Source organism: Castanea sativa, chromosome 8 (assembly GCF_040712315.1).
Source record: "Castanea sativa cultivar Marrone di Chiusa Pesio chromosome 8, ASM4071231v1".
Classification (NCBI taxonomy): domain Eukaryota; kingdom Viridiplantae; phylum Streptophyta; class Magnoliopsida; order Fagales; family Fagaceae; genus Castanea; species Castanea sativa.
This window is the reverse complement of record NC_134020.1, coordinates 29,894,283-29,913,073: the sequence shown is the minus strand read 5'-3', so window position 1 is coordinate 29,913,073 and position 18,791 is coordinate 29,894,283. Positions and strand designations below refer to the sequence as shown.

The 18,791-nt window shown below is 33.0% G+C and overlaps 3 protein-coding genes across 3 annotated transcripts; 1 reads left to right on the top strand and 2 right to left on the bottom strand.

The window, feature by feature from the left end:
• Window positions 1-7,974: 7,974 nt before the first annotated feature.
• On the top strand, window positions 7,975-8,748 carry LOC142607862 (17.3 kDa class I heat shock protein-like). The gene has a single exon (XM_075779511.1). The coding sequence runs from the start codon at window positions 8,088-8,090 to the stop codon at window positions 8,568-8,570; it is 483 nt and encodes a 160-aa protein (XP_075635626.1). The 5' UTR covers window positions 7,975-8,087; the 3' UTR covers window positions 8,571-8,748.
• Window positions 8,749-10,989: 2,241 nt separating this feature from the next.
• LOC142608000 (18.5 kDa class I heat shock protein-like) lies at window positions 10,990-11,863 on the bottom strand. The gene has a single exon (XM_075779699.1). The coding sequence runs from the start codon at window positions 11,672-11,674 to the stop codon at window positions 11,207-11,209; it is 468 nt and encodes a 155-aa protein (XP_075635814.1). The 5' UTR covers window positions 11,675-11,863; the 3' UTR covers window positions 10,990-11,206.
• A 2,879-nt stretch (window positions 11,864-14,742) lies between these two features.
• On the bottom strand, window positions 14,743-15,599 carry LOC142607931 (18.5 kDa class I heat shock protein-like). Its single transcript, XM_075779615.1, has one exon. The coding sequence runs from the start codon at window positions 15,400-15,402 to the stop codon at window positions 14,935-14,937; it is 468 nt and encodes a 155-aa protein (XP_075635730.1). The 5' UTR covers window positions 15,403-15,599; the 3' UTR covers window positions 14,743-14,934.
• Window positions 15,600-18,791: the final 3,192 nt, after the last annotated feature.

Sequence of the window (18,791 nt, the reverse complement as noted above, 5' to 3'; positions counted from 1 at the left end):
GGAGTAGAAAACAAAATCAATTTTTCTAATAAATGCAATAATGTCTCGTATAAAATTAGTTTGGAACTCCAAGCTGATTCTATTTGAACTTTTAACGCATTTCATCTTAACTTGAGTGTACCCAAAGATCATTGAATTATTGGGCTCTGCTACTTTCAAAGAGATTAGATCCATTCGGGGTACTAGTGTGAAAGATGAGATCTAGAAATTGAAGAACACTGTTTCCAGTGTTCAAGCTATGTAAGGTTTCCATGTGCAAAAGCGGGTCACTTTGTAATTAAACTTAAATGAGTGAATTTCATGTAATAGGAGTAGCTATAGTTAGTGGCTGGTATTGATTTTATTGATGCTAGTGCTTAATTGGACACCAATTTGATTTCCAAAAAACTTTTATTATTAATGAAGCAAAGTCTTTTATTTGACTTTTTTGAGGAAATATGAAGATATAATAGAACCTTGAAATAAGTTCATAAAGGAAAGAAAATATAAAAGTCCAATATCATTTGCGTCTTTGAAGCTTCTTCTTCTTTGATGACTTGTGTTTTGTAGCTTTTCAACGATTGATTAGATCTCGAAGGAACATGTTATCGTCACTTGGTTATGCATCTTCAACATTAGAGGCAGAATTCATTGATGGGATGACACCATTATTGTGTTCCTGTTTTGATCTACTTTCATCATTATTTGTGCTTGTTAATGGTTTTGTATCCAAAACTTGAAATTTTTTTTTCTTAGAAGTTTGTTTTACGTTTTTCTTGACTTCATAATTCTACAATGCTTCCTACACCAACGAATGTTTATTAAAGTACATAGTAGATCTTTTTTTTGAATGAATTTGCAAATAAATGTAGAAGTAGAAAGCTTACTGTTGTGATATCACCATTTTTTTTTTGTTTTTTTTGTGGGTGGGTCAGCTGGATCATTATTTGTGCTTGTGGATGGTTTTGTATCAAATACTTCAAATGTGTTTTTGTCAGAAGTCTGGTCTGGACTTTCCTTGATTTCATCATTTTGCAGTCATTCTTAAAACACAATATGCGGTTTAAAGCATAATATTTGGATTTGCAAATAGGCTTAAGTTTGTAATAGTTGACATCTTACTGTTGTAATATGATCAAGTTTCATTGTCGTTTCGTCATTTGAAATGTTGTCAAACACCTTTTCAATTGTATATAACTCCCATTCTACCTTCCAATTATAGTCGTTAAGCTTTAGTTGGAACACAAATGTTTTTCCAGTGAGATTCATTTCATTTGGTAGGGTGGAATTTGCATTCATCTGATAAAATATTAAATATAATTTTGTATATTCTTTTCAAATTAAATGAAAGATTATATATGCTAATTGTATGGTCTTACAATTGCATATTTGTTTGATAGTTTTCTTGCTATTGTGTGAAGTAATTTTTCAGCTTCCTTGTCAAACAAAATAAATACAGCATGCTCTGTTCCATCATCAACGTTGAGTTGAATTCTATACCTGCATGTATAAATATATAATTTGTTTCATTTTTGTTTGATAAATATATATATATATATATATATATATATATATATATTTATATATATTGTTTAATTTTTACATATATTGAATAATTCTAAAATTGGTAATTTATATTTTACCTTGGAATTGGAAAATTAGAGTTACTTTTGCAATGGTTGTACTAGAAATCATTTTCAAATTTAACTTTTTTGTTGCACTTTGCGCATCCAATATAGTACCATCCAAAGTTTTTTTCAATATTTTCCATTGTTGCAAGGCATGTGAAGACATTTTCCTACAATATAAAAGAAAAAAAGAAATGTATTTAGTGTTAAGCTTATTGATAACTAAATATATTATTGGTATAACGTTATTGGGAAAAAATGTTGAGTACCTGATCATCTGACGTCCATTCCAAGGATGTTATTTGCTTGATTGTTTTTTTATTTTGTGTGATTTTTTTTCAATTGATATTTCTTGCTTGAATTGTAGAGGAATTCCTTCAATTTCAGTCTATTCCACATTTCTTTGATGGTAGAAGATTTAAATCAAAACATAGTGAATAATTATTTGATATGAAGATTGTATTGCACTAAATAAAAGTATCAAGATTATTTTTAAAATAATAAATTAGAATAAAAGTATGGTATGGAAAATCTAAATACCTATCAATCAATGTTGCAGTTTCAAGTATTTCTAAATTGATGTACACTTTTGTTGCACTTGTAGATGACAAATAGTGTTCCCTTGTATTTAATAAAAATATGTTAATTATGTAAAAAAAAAGATATGTTTAAAAGTTATTACCTCTAAATGTTTTCACAATAGTAGATGTCACTATTATGACAAAGGGCCCAGGATTGTTGTTGTAAAAATTGTCCTCAATTTGATTTGATGTTGGTCCCAGAGAGTGATTCTTATTTTAATTTCTTTGTTGTAAACAAACATGTAAGTGATAAAGAGCTTGAAGTAGTATTATGCAATGAATCCATATGTACATGCTAAAGCTTACTCTGGATTCATGATGTTTATATTTCTCATTGGGACAGTAGATCCTTGAACATGAACATTTTCTAGTGGTCCAACACCAACTATCTTTCCAATGATGTCTGTAGCAAATAAAGTTGATTAAGTAATTTGAAACATAATTATTTTAAAATAAATTTGAGACTTTTTAGGCAACCTGTGAATTGTTTGTTATTGTCAAAGCGATCCACGATTGTTTGGTAATCAACAAATTCAAATTTATGCTTAGAGATAGTAACTTCAATCTCTTTTAGCTCCTCAATAATTGTTGTACATAGAAAGTTTATTTTCTTCTCTTTACTTAGAGGCCGATAGCTATATTTTTCCTTTTAAGTATCTACTCTACAATTTGACAGTGAATATAATTGTCCTTCTCGTAGTTGTGCCTGAAACTTCTTAACATTGTTTTTTTGAATTGTAGCATTTATTTTTTCATCTTGGTAGTTAAATAAGCAATTTGTTAGTCACAATTTTAGTTTTAAGGTGCGAGTTGAGTAAAGAAAATATGACAAAATAGATTCTCAATTCAAATCTAACCTGTTCATCTATAAGAACCATGTCCAAACTGATTAGTTCTAGATTTTTTCGGTTGACAGCTTCCCACATTCTTGAAAGTCTGACTCTTAGCTTCCAATTCTCATTTTTATTTGAAAGTTGCTTGATGAGATTGTAACTCATTTTTGGAACAAATAATATAGTCATTAGTTGGACCCAATTGAGTTGAACTATTGTTAGAATGGAAATAGACTAATAAAATTCAACGATTTATATAACTAAGCATATCTAAAATTTCTAATGATTTTTATTCATCTTATGAAATAGAAATAAATAGTTTTCAGATGTAGTATACATACCTTGTACATAAGGAAAATTTATCTTTCCAAAATCTTGTAGTTGAAAATTTTGTCTCTATTGTTGCAAAGTAAGTTCTCTTGGTAGTTGTAATTTGTATGGTATGGTTATGAAATAGAAATAGGTATCATAAATGTCTTAAATAGTTATAGATGCGGTTAAATTGGTGGTATGTGAAAGGTTTTCCCCCTCCCCTCTAATGTTTCAAGGGAATATGAAGACATTTATTTATTTTAGTCTCAATCAATTAATGATTTGGTTGTAACCGAAGTAATAATGGCCTTACTTTTTAAATATAATGTATTTAGTGGTTAGGTCAATTAGTTGATACCAGGATGGAATCTTAATTTGATATGCGCAAAAAGGAGATATAATTTAAAATTTAAAATTTATATTATATATATGGTGCTCTTGCCTTTTTGAATATGGTTTTTGAGTCATTGGTTAATTAGGTGGGTTTTTCTTTTGTAATTTTGTTCTGCTACTAAAGGTTAGTGGTAAGGATCTTCCAATCAACATGAGGACATATAAAAAAAATTTTAACAGAAAATTTGTGACTTTTTAAAGAGTAGAAAAAAAAAACTGCTGTAATTATTTTCTTCATAATTTTCATTGTTTAGTTATAAATATTTAAATTAAAGCATAAGAATATGTAAATGCAAAGTTTAATGTAAATTTAAAACCATCCATGATATGATGAATATGTATAGACAATTTTTGTAGTTTTTAATTTTTTATGAATTATTATTTAATTGTCTAGTTATTAATGTCTAAATTAAGTAGATGAACTTTTTAAATATAAAAATGAAATACATGAATATGTAAAATCCTCTCACACGTTATTCTTACAACCAAAGAAGGTGCCATTTCACTCATTGGTTTACTACATGATTGATGGTCTTGGTATGTGGCATAAAAGATTCTTCCTTCCCCTTATAATTTTTTTTGAGACCCTAGCAATATATATTTTTTAATATAAGTGCCTAGTGTTTTGTCAAATAATAAAGTGTCGTCATAGGAATAGAAAAGTTATTCAATATAGGGGTAATTACACATAACCCACTTGTGGTTTGGGCAAAAATCACTTTGCCTACTAGTGGTTTGAAAAGTATCACTTAACCCACTTGAGATATGTTTCGTTTGTTTTTCATAACCCACATCTGTTAAAATCAGGGGTAAATAAGTATTTTTGCTTAAATTTTATGTTTCTCTCCTCCCAAAACAAAAAATAAAACAAAAATGCAAGAGAACCAATTTTCTCTTTCTCTCTCTATTCACACAAATTTTGAACATACCCAAAAAACCACAGAACATGAAGAACATGAAGAATCTACCAAAGCCATCACCACCACTACCATTGAAAGTCCACAGAATCGGAAAAAAGAAAACCACAACACCGGTCACCACCACCAAACCATAACAACCCACAAATCACTAGCCACAACCACCAAGATCCACACCCATTGCCATTGCCAAACCCACTACTGAATCACCAGTCACCACTACCAATCAAACACCACAACCCAAGAACAATCTTCAAAACCCAAAAATGACCAAGAAACCACGACCCAAGACCAATCTTCAAAACCCAGAAACATCGATCAAACCCAAGACCCACAACTCACACGATATAACCATCGATCAAACCAAGACCACAGAAACATCGATCTAAACCCAAGACTCACAACCCACACAATATAACCATCGATCAAACCAAGACCACAAAAACATCGATCTAAACCCAAGACCCACGTGATATAAACCCAGAAATGACCAATCTTCAAGCCATCGTCGTTAGTCTTCTAGCCTCTACCGTCGCCTTTGCCGTTTTCATTGCCATTGAGATAGACTTGGCTGAGATGGGAGAGTCGATTACGACGACGTTTGGCAAAACCTAGATCCAACCCAACGTCATGTTCCTCCTCAAAACCCAGACCCAAGCCAACACCGTGCTCCTCCTCAAAACCCATACCCAACCAACACAGCCAACTCCTGCTCCTCTACAGTCATCACCCAAGCCACCACGACCCAAAGCTACCAACGATTTGAACTGGAGTGTGAAGATGAGAGAGACATGGACAAAACAGAGAGAGAGAGAGAGGGGCAGAAAGAGCGTGAGGAATAAACTAATGTATAGAGAAGAAAATACGTTAATGGGTTAAGTAAAATTTTCCTTTTGTGTTATTTTCTTTTGAGTGTGTACCAAAAATATAGTTTGTGATTTATTGGAGTTCTTAAGACAAGTTTCTAAATTCTTACAAATAACATCTTTTGATCTTATTTTCTCTTGTTTTAGTGTCTTTTTTTTTTTTTTGGGAGGAGAGAGACATAAAAGGGGTGTAGAAATACATATTTACCCCTGATTTTAACAGAGGTGGGTTATGGAAAACAAACGAAACATACCTCAGGTGGATTAAGTGACACTTTTCAAACCACGGGTAGGCAAAGTGATTTTTGCCCAAACCACAAGTGAGTTATGTGTAATTACCCCTTCAATATAAATCATAAAAATTGTGAAAGCGATAAATAGATATTTTGTCAATTTTAAAACAATGGTTGAATAGAAATTAAATAATTGTGGGAATGGACCATTTGTTATGCTAGTTATTTAGATGTAGAATTTTTTGTAGGTTCTATGAAAATTTAAAACTATTCATGCTTTCAATTATTACAAATTATTGATCAAATGAAAACAACAAACTTGATACTTAATTCCCTATTATTTATTTCTATTTAATTCATGAATTCATCATTTGGGTGTCATTAAAAAAAATTAAAGTCATATTTGTTATGGGTCGATGCAATAGCAAAGCAAACTGAAACTATTCAAAAAAAAAAAAAAAAATACAAACTTGCACACAATGATACAAAAAGAAAGAGGGTGTTTTTAAGATAATACCCAATTGTGATAATCAGAGTCCACTGGTAGCGCATGTAAAAAAATACTTGTAGTCAACAACAGTAAGCGTCATTATAGTAAAAGACAATTTCAAATAACTGGCGGATAATATAAACACCCTACCAATAGTATGAGGACTATTGTAGCAAAACATTTCATTTTTAGAGAGACCTGAAGAAATATTCCAGCTTTTGTGAACTTGGAATTTAATAGATAATCTGTTATAATTTGGTAGTAACCAAAAGATAATATAAAAATTATTTTAGCACACGAAAAGATAATATAATCTCAATTTTATAATAACGTTTTCATTAATTGAGAGTTGGACATACTTTACAAAACAATCCAGCTGTTGAACTTGCAATTTAATAGATAAATCGTAATACATTGATAGAAAATATGAACAACCAACACAACCAAAAGAAAATATGAAAAATATTTTAGCATAGCCTTTTCATTTTATTTATAATTAAGATTTAGAAATACTTGAAGAAACAATCTAACTTAAAAACATGTAAATTAACAAGTAACTTGTAAGCAACTGGTGGGTAAAATTGTAATCAAAATGGTAATAGGTGTCCACATCATTGAACACGAAGACCTTTTTCTTTTTCTTTTTTGATGAATGAACACAAACACTTACATGCAAATACATGCTCAGAAACTCAAAAAAAGAAAAAGAAAATTTATGTCATCTATCTATAGTGTCTTCCTGCTTGGTAAGTAAGTTCACAACAGTATCATGAAGACCATTTTTGTAAGACTATTTGGAGACCCAAAAGCTTAAACTAAAATAGTTTTTTTGACCAAACTCATTTTTTTTTAATCTCCCTCCATTCTTTCTTTTAATCTACCTTTGTATTTACTAAATTATTTTCCAATCTCATTTGATAGTCATCTCAGAATCTGAAAATCATGTGGTTCTAAAGAATTTGAGAAATTTTTTATTTCTAAAATTTCTCTATTTTTTCAACTTGTCTGGGTTCTATATTCTTTTGTACTGTGGGATTGTAATTCAGTAAAATTTCATATTGAAAGATAGACACCCTACCTGCTAATGTGACTCCATAGTTTCTACAAACCTTCATTTATTAACCGTCATTATAGTAAAAGATCATTTCAAATAACTGGTAAATAATATGAACACTCTACCAATAATATGAAGAGTATTTTAGCAAAACATTTTATTTTAGAGAGACTTGAAGAAATATTCCAGCTTGTGTGAACTTGCAATTTAATGGATAACCTGTTATAATTTGGTGGAAACCAAAAGCTAATATAAAAATTATTTTAGTACACTAAAAGATAATATAATGTCAATTTTATAATAGCTTTTTCATTAATTGAGAATTGGACATACATTAAGTATTTGCATTAAAACAGACCGAAATTATTTTTGTTCCAGCAATGAAAAATCTGTGAATTTGTTTTCATTTTTTATTTTTTTATTTATGTTTCATCATCTAACAAATATTAATGTTGTAACAAAAAGCGAAAATCTTGAGTACATTAGAATTAATAAAACAACAAACTGGTAGAATTGTTACCATCTTTTTCCCCTTAGTTTCATTTCTCAATGTATCAGCAAAAAAACCCACAATGTGCTCACAAAGACAAAAGTAACTCCTACACGATTCTCAGGAGTGCTAGAAAGTTCCAAAGAAGCAAAATCACATAAACAGGCCTAGACTATGCTAGAATGCTCTTGGGACCTTAATAAATACCCAACCCATCAACTATTTTTACCATCCAAATTTCTCAGCTATAGCAAGTAGCAACCAATCATCCTATAGTCTCTGATTCCAATCACAACATTCACAAGTTCAAAATGTCGCTGATTCCAAGCTTCTTCAATGGCCGACGGAGCAATATCTTTGATCCATTCTCGCAGGACATCTGGGACCCATTCAAGGATTTGCCATTCCCTTCATCTTCATCTCTGTATGTGCCTCAGTTTCCGACAGAGACCTCTGCTTTCGTCAATACCCGAATTGATTGGAAGGAAACCCCAGAAGCCCATGTGTTTAAGGCCGATCTTCCTGGGCTCAAAAAAGAGGAAGTGAAAGTCGAGGTTGAAGATGATAGAGTGGTCCGGATTAGCGGAGAGAGGAAGATAGAGAAGGAAGACAAGAATGACACGTGGCACCGTGTCAAGCGCAGCAGTGGCAAGTTCTTGAGGAGTTTCAGGTTGCCGGAGAATGCGAAGATGGATCAGATTAAGGCAGCGATGGAGAACGGTGTTCTCACTGTCACTGTTCCGAAAGAAGAGGTGAAGAAACCTGATGTCAAGGCTATTGAAATCTCTGGTTGATATTTTGTGGATCATCTGAGCCTCAACTAATATAGTAGCATCTTTGGTTGGCAATACTAGTAGTTTGATAAAATATTGAGAAGCCTGTGTGTATATTTATGTGCTGGGGGAACGTGGTTAATCTCTCAGCTGTGTTTCAAGTATGATGATTTAATAACTAATTAACATATAACTATGTAAATTGTGTATCTATTTTTGTATATTATGTTCATATGTGGTGTTCCATTGCGTCATTAGTTTCTTGGTTGCTTGAAAGAGTTAAAGCAGATGAATTCAAAAGGATCCATGAAAATAATACAAGCTAAAGGGCATGCCTAAGGGCCAAGAAAATAAAATCAGGCAAGGATAAAAAATTGCAATTCTGTCACCTAGTTCGGTTACTTTAAATTAGTGGTTGTATACATATATAACTACTTGGCTTGTATAGTTGGGCAATACATAGCGATGGAAAAAGTAAACTTTTGTGTGTTTTTGTAAAATGCGAGATTTTGCTAGGGGTGAAGTGAAATATTCACCTTTTTGCTACCAAGAAATGCCTATAAATCCAAATGATCGATTGGAAAATGTGAATGGTTTTGTCATTGTGGAGCGGTGCAATACTGACAAGGATCTTTAACGTGTGAAACCATTACAAAATCAGATAGTCACAACCATTCCACCCTACAACACTGTAAAATTCAGCAAAAAAAAAAAAAAACACTGTAATAGAAAATTGACAAACAGCATTAGTAAGGTTTCTCCATTTTGTAAGCAACAGTCAAAAGTTTTCAATTGTTGAAGAAAAAAAATAAAGATTCCTTTCATTACTTGAGTGACTTTTCAAGTGGTATGTATAAGAACAGTAAAGATTCCTTAATTATTCAAGTAGCAGACCAATCCACACAAATACCTAGCCTTAAGTGGCCATGCTTAATAACAAATTAATACAAAGTAAATAATGAATAGTTCTTTGAGATTTGAGCTTGATCATCCAGTAAAACAAATTGATGCTGACTCCGAATTTAGAGAGATAGATGAGACTATGAGAGTGATGGTACAGGAAGAGTACAACCATATATGAGGTGGTGTGTATTCCGATCTTTTGCTAAGCATGGAAATGAGGCACTAAATTAATTTGATTTTTACCTTTTCTTTTCTTTACTGATTTTGCCTTTCCTATCCGTTACTACATAAATAGGTATAATTGGTGACGAAATTCAGGTGAGGAAAATATTTTTGTCACCAAAAGGTCTTGGTGCTCCTCAAAGTAAGGCTGTAATTATAAGAAAGAAAATTTTTGGCAACAAAATGCAATTTTCGTCTATTAGTGCTACTCAAAATAAGGTGCCAATCAAAAAATGTGTCATTTGAGTGTTTATTGGCAAGGGAGAAGATTGTTTGTGGCTCGCCTAATAATCTTTAGTGTACATTTGCTGTCCTATAATGTAGTTTTTCTCAAGTTCTTCATTATCATCTTTCCGGTATTAATGCTCCATAGGGGTTGTATGATCAAAAGGTTGTGTTTCTGTAAGTTAGGCATGTCTTGTCCTTGTTTGAAAATGTTGCAGTTTCTTATTGAACTCTGTTTTGTTTTGAACTTTCCTAACAAGTTATGAGATGCAAGGATGGGGGATGTTCTATAAAATATGAAAATATAAATGCCTTCTAGAACTCTGCTTGCGCTTGTCAAGTGTCAGTCTTTCTATCTTATTATGAGAAAATTGACATCACATTTTTAGAGCCCTCTGGTGCTTTTATCCGATTAGTGCTCAGGTTTTAGAGACTCAAAAACTCCTTGAGGAGGCTGGATGGCTCCTAGAACAATTAGAAGAAGTATCATTGGTTGTAGGGTGCAGAGTAGCAACTAGCAACATGCTAAAACTGTGTTCTATAATTGTGATCTAAGGAGTTGTAGACAATATTTTTCATTCTTTGAAATGCTCATATTATCTTTGAGAAATAGGAGTGTCCCGCCTCACTTTCCTCCATTTTTCTTCCTTGACCTTCTTAGACCGGAGTCTTTTGAAGCTGGTTGGTTGGAATTATTTTTGGGCCACTGGGAATCTGGATATCTTCTTTCTCTATCAAGGTGCTAGAGTTTGGAGCCGTGACCACTTTGTCTTTCTCATTGTCCAACCAGAAACTGAGTGTAATTGGTTTTTAAGCGTTGACCATAGTACAGCACACATGAATATTGCGGAACTCAGCCAATAGCAATCGTGCTCGTAGCAAGTTCTCGAACGTTTTAGAACCCCCAATGAAAGAATTAATGATAATGGATCACCGAATTTTAACAGATAATTGACTTATAACAGATTAGATTTCATGTTTTTCCCCGCAATAAACCTCATAATTCCAGAATAACTCTGCTTGGAAGTTAGAAATTTGATGAAGAAACGTAAACCGATTAAAATTGAAAAGGGTCGAAGCGATTTCAGCAATCTTTTTCTTTAATGTATTTTTCTGAGCAAAACAAAGCTTCTACATAATTTTGAACTGTCTACACAGAGAGACGCATCATGGCAATTATAAAATGAACTTTCTCATCGAAACCTTCTCACAAGTAAACCCAAATTTATTTTCAGTAATCACAGCTTACGACATACATTTACATGTTTAATATAGTATATAAGATCTGGTAATTAGCAAATCCTAATTTAGCCAGAAATCTCAATGGCCTTGACATCAGGCTTCTTGACTTCCACCTTAGGGACCGTCACAGTGAGAAAACCATTCTCCATGGAAGCCTTAATCTGATCCATATTTACATTCTCAGGAAGCCTAAACCTCCTCAAGAACTTGCCGCTGCTACGCTCAACTCTATGCCACGTGTCTTTCTTCTCTTCCTTCTCCACGTTTCTTTCTCCACTTATCTGGAGCACACTGTCCTCTTCAACTTCAACTTTCACTTCCTCTTTTTTAAGCCCGGGAAGATCAACTTTGAACACATGAGCTTCTGGGGTCTTCTTCCAATCAACGCGGGTGTTAACCAAAGCAGATGTTTCTCTTGCAAACTGAGGTTCAGATGAGAGTGGGAAATCCTTAAATGGGTCCCAAATCTCGAGCGAGAATGGATCCAAGATGTTGCTTCGGCGGCTACCAAAAAAGCTTGGAATCAGCGACATCTTAATTAATAAGATCTTATAGCTAGCACAGAAAAGCCTTTGATTTGAACTGGTTGTTTGTAGGGAAAGTTTAGAATGACACTTGCGACTTCGAATTGGTTTGAGAAGAAAGGCTATTTGTGTATTTATAGGTTTTTAAAGGATTCTTCAAGTGTTTTCTCGCCAATTCTGGTTGTTGTTCGTCTCCTCTAGTCTCGTTAACGAACTTTCTTGTACTTACCAGTTTCTAGAATCGTTGCGAACCTTCTGTTGCTAGGCCGCTTGGGTACTTGGCTCCCAGTGCCACGAATACGTGTATTGGGCCTAATCAACAATTCTGGGAACCCAAATTTGTTTTACATAACCCAAAAAAATAATGAAACAAAACAATAAAGAACATTAAAAATTATTAGGTACTGACCCATTATTTCTTTCTTTAATTTTATATGGCCCAATCCATATACCTTTAATAGGAAATTTTGAGGGAGTGGGGTACTGAGAGGCTGAGAGCAAAAAAGAGAGCCTATATAAGCTTAGGTATGAAAATGTAAAGGAACGTCCCATAAAATTATATCAATTCCATATTAAGTACTCCTATATTAGCAAAAAATAAAGCATAGAAAAGTAGCAAAAGTAGACTAAAAGCATATGTAGCATAGGTAGACTAAGGTTTTTATTTGATAATTATTAGTTGCGGTGCATATTAATAGGGTTGTAAATAAGGTAATTAAATATTTAAAGTTTAGGTTTGATTAATTTATTTTATTTCAATCACAAGCAAGCTATAATACATATCCAAGATTGATTTAATTTTCTTGTTGAATAAATTCAAGCTTGTTCATGAATTATTTAATTAACTTTTTTTTTAAAAAAATTTCACATATAATAAACACCGCAGCTAGAATTTTTTACTTCCTTCATAATTTTATTCCAATAATTGATAACTTAATTATAATTACAAATATATAATTTGAGTAAATCTATAATAAATATATCATTTGAGTAAATTAGATCATTCTACATGTATAAAAAATTAGATTAATCAACCTAATTCTCTAAAAAAAAAATACCAACCGTGTACTATATATAATTTTTAGTGCAAGATGGACCACTTAAATAGTCAATAAATTATAAATAACAGTTTAGATCTCCCACTCTCATAGGCCTGGATCCAGCGCGTATAGTGTTATTATGGTTATGTCAAAGTGGAAGACACCAATTTACGTTGCTCCTTCAACCCATTTTTTGTTCATAAAAAAAGTATATTATTATATTTAGTGTTGGCATGTTTAATATATAGTTGAACTTAAACATGAACTTGATCATTTTAACCCCCCCTAATTTATTTTATTTTTCTTAATATACTTATGCATGTTCAATTTTTTTAAGAAAAGTACTTTCAAATTTTCGTCCCCACAAATTATTTCTTTGAACATTATAAAAATATAATGGTTTAAAGTTGACAATTTTATTCTAACTCTTAACTTTTTAGCCAATAAAATATTTAAAAAACCTAGTTCTATTGCGAATTAACCAAAAAGTTTTTTTTAAAAAAAATCACATTTTTTCTGTGGTCTTTAGGAGATTAAGAGGAGTTTTTTTTTTTTTGGTTGGTGTTTTTCATTACTTTTGCAAGTTGTGAGCAATGACCAAGCCCTATCTTTCACATCATTAACTACTCTTTTATATGAAGCTATAATAAAAATATATAAGTTTCTTTCTTAATTGCTCTATTTCCATTCTCCAAAATTATTTAATATCTTTATCACTAAATTTTAATTGATTTCCTATTGTTTGAGGCAATGTTTATAAGAGTAAAACTTAAATACAGTACCTTAACTACCATTCCTTATGTATTCTTCTTATATTTTGTTGTCTGTCTAGTTTGATAACTTAAACAAATGGCGTAAAAATACTATTTTTTTTTCTCTTTTATTCCCCTATCCTGGGAGAGAACATTGAATAGAAACCCATGGCATTAGATATCTCCAATTTCTCACCCCCAATATGAACCAAATTGAAGCCAAGAAAGGGTAACAATGCCAGTGGGTAAAGAGTAAGAAAAAGAAAGTAAGGGATGTGAAGGAGAAGATGCAGATGAAGAAGTAAAAGTAGTTCTTGATTTTGGAGATTTTGAAGAGATTCAAAAGTGGATTTGAGGAGATTTTGCACGTCAAATTGTGGTGGTCATTGATTTTAGAGTTTTGGACTTCCTAGAAGCCGCGAGAGAAAGAAAAGATCAAATTTTTTTCTATATTTTTTGGCTAGGGCTTTTATGTTTGCTTTTGATGATGATCTGTAGTTATTTTTCAGCTGAAGGAATAGATCCTAGAATCCAAGAGATCTAAAGCCATGACCATGGGTCCTCTTCAGTACAAGAAAAAGAAAGAAGGAAAAAAAAAAAAAAAGTATTTTTAATTTTAATACCGTTTATATGAGTTGTTAAACTAGATAGATAATAAAAATTTAAGAGAAAACTTAAGAAATAATAAATAAAGTACTGTAGTTCAATTTTATCCTATTTATAAACTATATTTTATGATAGATCAATGAATATTAAAACTGTTTTTGAATTGTTTATAAAGAGGACCAAAAGGTTGATTTACAACTATAGATATTAGAGATATACATAAACTAACCAAAGGAACTTCTCAACCGTCCTATGATTCTATATTCGTACCTTTGACATGCAGGCATACTGTAGCACGCATAAAGTTCTTCATTTCTGCGCTTTGAACAAAATTTTCTCCCTCTATGCTTGTGGAGATCTAAGAAAACAAGAAGTGAGGGTAGAGAAACCTAAGAGAATGGTTGGAAATGGGTATTCCGGCAAAGTTACCTACCAACTACTTCTCACAGATCCTGTAGTTTTTTAATTCTATTTTTCCGGATTACATAGACCTTTTTATTAAGGTATTATCCACATAATTTTTCTTGTTTTAATAGATGAAGAATCTCTCCTTGCGCATAAAATGCTAAGCTACATTATGATAGCTGATCAAAAAGTTGATGCCCTTTGCTCTTAGAAAGATCTGGTCGGCTATTCACAATTTGAGAAAGAAAGGGAAACCAATTAAAACTGATAAGCACTCTTTTTGCATTTCTTACAACTTTCAAAACATTACAAAGCTTTTACATACATATTCCCTAGTACAGCGTACAGTTGGGGACACATCATGACAATTATCAAAGAAACATTGTACTAAATTTATTTTATGCAATCATAATTTAAGGCATGTCTATATTAATTAATATTGCAATATAGGGACCAAAATCACAATTTAACCAGAAATCTCAATGGCCTTGACATCAGGCTTCTTAACCTCCACCTTAGGAACAGTCACAGTGAGAACACCATTCTCCATGGAAGCCTTAATCTGATCCATCTTAGCATTCTCAGGAAGCCTAAACCTCCTCAAGAACTTTCCGCTGCTACGCTCCACTCTATGCCACGTGTCTTTCTTCTCTTCCTTCTCCACTTTCCTCTCTCCGCTTATTTGGAGCACTCTATCGTCTTCAACTTCAACCTTCACTTCCTCTTTGTTGAGCCCAGGAAGATCGGCTTTGAACACATGGGTTTCAGGGGTCTCCTTCCAATCAACGCGGGTGTTGACAAAAGCAGAAGTTTCTTTTGCAAACTGAGGTTCAGATGAGAATGAGAAATCCTTAAATGGGTCCCAAATCTCGAGCGAGAATGGGTCTAATAGGTTGCTTCGGCGGCTACCAAAAAAGCTTGGAATGAGCGACATCTTAATTAAGAGCTTTAGTACTGCAGAGAAAACCTTTGAAGTGGTTGTTTGTTGGGATGACTATAGTGACACTTTCGAATTCGGACTGGCTTGAGAGGAAACAACGAGGTAGTATATTTATAGGTTCGTGGGGATTCTTCATGTATTTTCTAGGGAGTTCTCAGTTCTGGTTGCTGTTTGTCTTCTCTGCTTTTCTTGACGAACTTTCTGGCTGTTATTCGATTTTTTAAACGAACATTCTAGTTTCTGTTCTCTAGCATCTTTGTGAACCTTCCGTGGACCAGGCCCACTTGGGAATTTTGTTGTCCCATTGATTCTTGTAATAGGCCTCTCCATAACTGGGCTTACACGACTTGGGCAACATATTTTGAACCCAACCAAGATTAAAAAAAAAAGAAAAAAACTTTTATGTAATTTTTTTTTTTTATCATCTGTGAATTAACATTGGAATGCACGAAGTTAGTGTGAATGAATGTGCCAAAAAAATCATATTAGTTCCCTTAAATTTTTAAAAGCACCAAAATATCAACTTAAAAGTGGCATTTACTAAAAGTAATAAATCCAAGATGGATACAAAATTTCGTAAAGCTTGTTTTACAACTACTAATATAACATGTTTTGATTTTTACATAATTAAATTATATTACAGCAGGTTTATGTGAAAATTATGTTACTCCAATTAAAATTTGACACCTTTATAAGTTGTGAAAAAATTGTAAAAAAATAGAACGATGCTAAGAACATCCTTTGCTATATATGACTTACAAATTAATATGTCATCGATTATAGCAAAGTAAATAAAACATTCATAAGGGCTCCGTTTGGGATGTCATAAGGGAATGGAATGGAATGGAATGAAATGATGATAAGGAAATGAAAATGAATGGAATGAAATGAAATGTATTTAAGTAAGAGAAATGAATGAAAAAGAATAGAATGAAATGGAATTAAGTAACCTTAATTTGATGTTTTAAAATAAAAAAATGAAAATGAATAAAATGTAAGTAATCTTGTTTGGGAGTAACATGGAGGGAATAACATGGAGGGAGTGTAATGGAATAATTTTATGACAATATTACTATTAGATCCCTATTTTAAAATAAAAGGTTGAATATATAGGGGTATTTTGGGAGTTTTAGTAAAAAAATCGTTAAATCTAATTCAATTTCCTCATATTTCTCCCAATTTTTGGGGGAATGAAAATTTAAGCTTTTAAGCGAATAGAGAGGAATGAGTGTTTCCTCCTACCCATTCCATTCCCTCCCATTTAAACTCCCAAATAAGGGAATGGACTTTCCATTCCCTCCATTAAAACTCTTAAATAAGGGAAGGGAAGGGAAGGGAAGGGAAAACTATTTTAAAATTATTCTTTTTATTCATTTCCATTTTATTCCCTCCTCTCAAACGTGGCCAAATAGATTGTTAAAGTCCAAGAATCACATTCATTACCACGTCTAGGGCTATACATGTTTAGACTGAAATCGACAAACCTAGTTGGAGCTAAGTTGACAGCACCACTCCTAGCTGTTACAAAAATGCATGGGATGATAGTTAGAGATTTTGAAGAAAATCGATCATTGGCTGGTTCGATTGTCAATTCCCATTTCAAAATTTCTACAAAATCCTTATTGCACCATTGTTAGGAGTACATCCTGCATAAAACCCATTGTTTGGTGTATGGACTAAAACAAAAGTCCCTACTCCATCCTCATTCTTGGCTTTTCACTCATTTCTCTCTCTCTCTCTCTCTCTCTCTCAAGTTGAATAAGTGCAGCAACGTCGTCCACAAGGTTCGTATGCCTAGCCTAGGCCTCCATGCCTTGGATTGAGGACCTCTCTCACATACTTAGCCATTCATGCAAATCAGATTGGTAAGGTAACAAAGATTTTGAATTGATCTTTAGATCTATTGTGGTTTTTATATTTTATGTTTTAGTTTTTAGATTTTGTGTTGTGTGCGTGTGCTTTGATCTTTTATTTTTAGATCTTGTGTTGGTATCTAACCATTGCACTAATAGAAATAATCGTCGATGTAATTGAGATTATGATTCTTGTGCCCCAAAACTAGCTGCATCAAACTATGTACCTTTAGAGCATTCACATCCGGGGGTGTAAAACACCCCCACTTACTATTTTAGCCACTGAGAACCTAAAAAATGCTCTAACTCGGTATGCAAATTCTAAAAATTTTAGAATCCGTGAACAGTAGGCACTTATATTTAGAACCTACTATTCACGAGTTTGTAAACTGAAATAATATTAATTCATTCATTCTCCATCTCTGACCCTCTCAACTCTCTTCAGCTCTCTTCTCTCTAAAACTCTCCTCTCTCAACTCTCTGCTTACTCGATGCTTGTGGGTTTTGTGTGGATTTTTCTTTGACTTTTTTTTTGTGAGTTTCTGTGTATATGGTGTTGCCGTGGTGGTGGGGTGTTGTTGTGGTGGTGAGGTGGAGGGCGTGGGTTTGTGGATCGGTGGGGTGGAGGTCACAGTTTATGAATCGGCGTGGTGGAGGTCTAACCTTGCTTTGGGTAGATTAGCGGTCGTGAGTTTTTGTATGTTAGAGGTGGTGGTGGTGGTGGTGTGTGTGTGTGTATCGGTGATAGGGACTGGGGTTGTTGGTTTTTTTTTTTTTTTTTTGGTGGTTGCATGGAGTGTGTGTGGTGGTGGAGTGGTGGGTGGGTGTTAGAGGTGGTGGTGGTGTGTGTATTAGTGGTGGGGACTGTAGGGTTGCTGGTTTTTTTTTTTTTTTTTTGGTGGTTGATGTGGGGTGTGTAGTAGTGGGGCGGTGGGTGGTTGAGCTAATCGCTAATCTTTTTGGTGGTTGTTGGAGAGAGGAAAGAGTGAGATAGGAGAAGAGAGAGAAATTAGTTTTTTTAATATTATTTTATCAAGTAGTTTATATTATTTTATTAGGTTGTATGTAAAAATAAAAACTGAGATGTGAAGGAAAAATTCTGGTTTTGCATCTCATGCAAAACCCACAACGGAAGCGACGAACAAAGATCTATTTCATTCATGATTGATAACATGCACTATGTAAATTTCAGAATTTAAGAACAAGATGGCGTACCTTGGTATGGGAAAATTCAAAACAAAGATTAGAAGCACTTGGGAACACTTTTAATCTTCACTTCAATTCCACTTTACGCCCAAGATGTGTGGTCTCTCAATCAGTTTTTCAAAGGGAGAATGAAAGTGTGTCTCACACTCTCTCACACACCGTTTCTTTTTCTTTTCTAATCTCTCCTAATAAAAATTCTGTATGTTTCTCCCTTTATAACTAACTGATTATCTAATTGGGTTGGCCTATTGGGCCTTTCCAATTGGGCTTTAGTGTGTGGCTTGGAGTGGGACCAAAAGGGACCAATAAGACACTAGCTCCAAT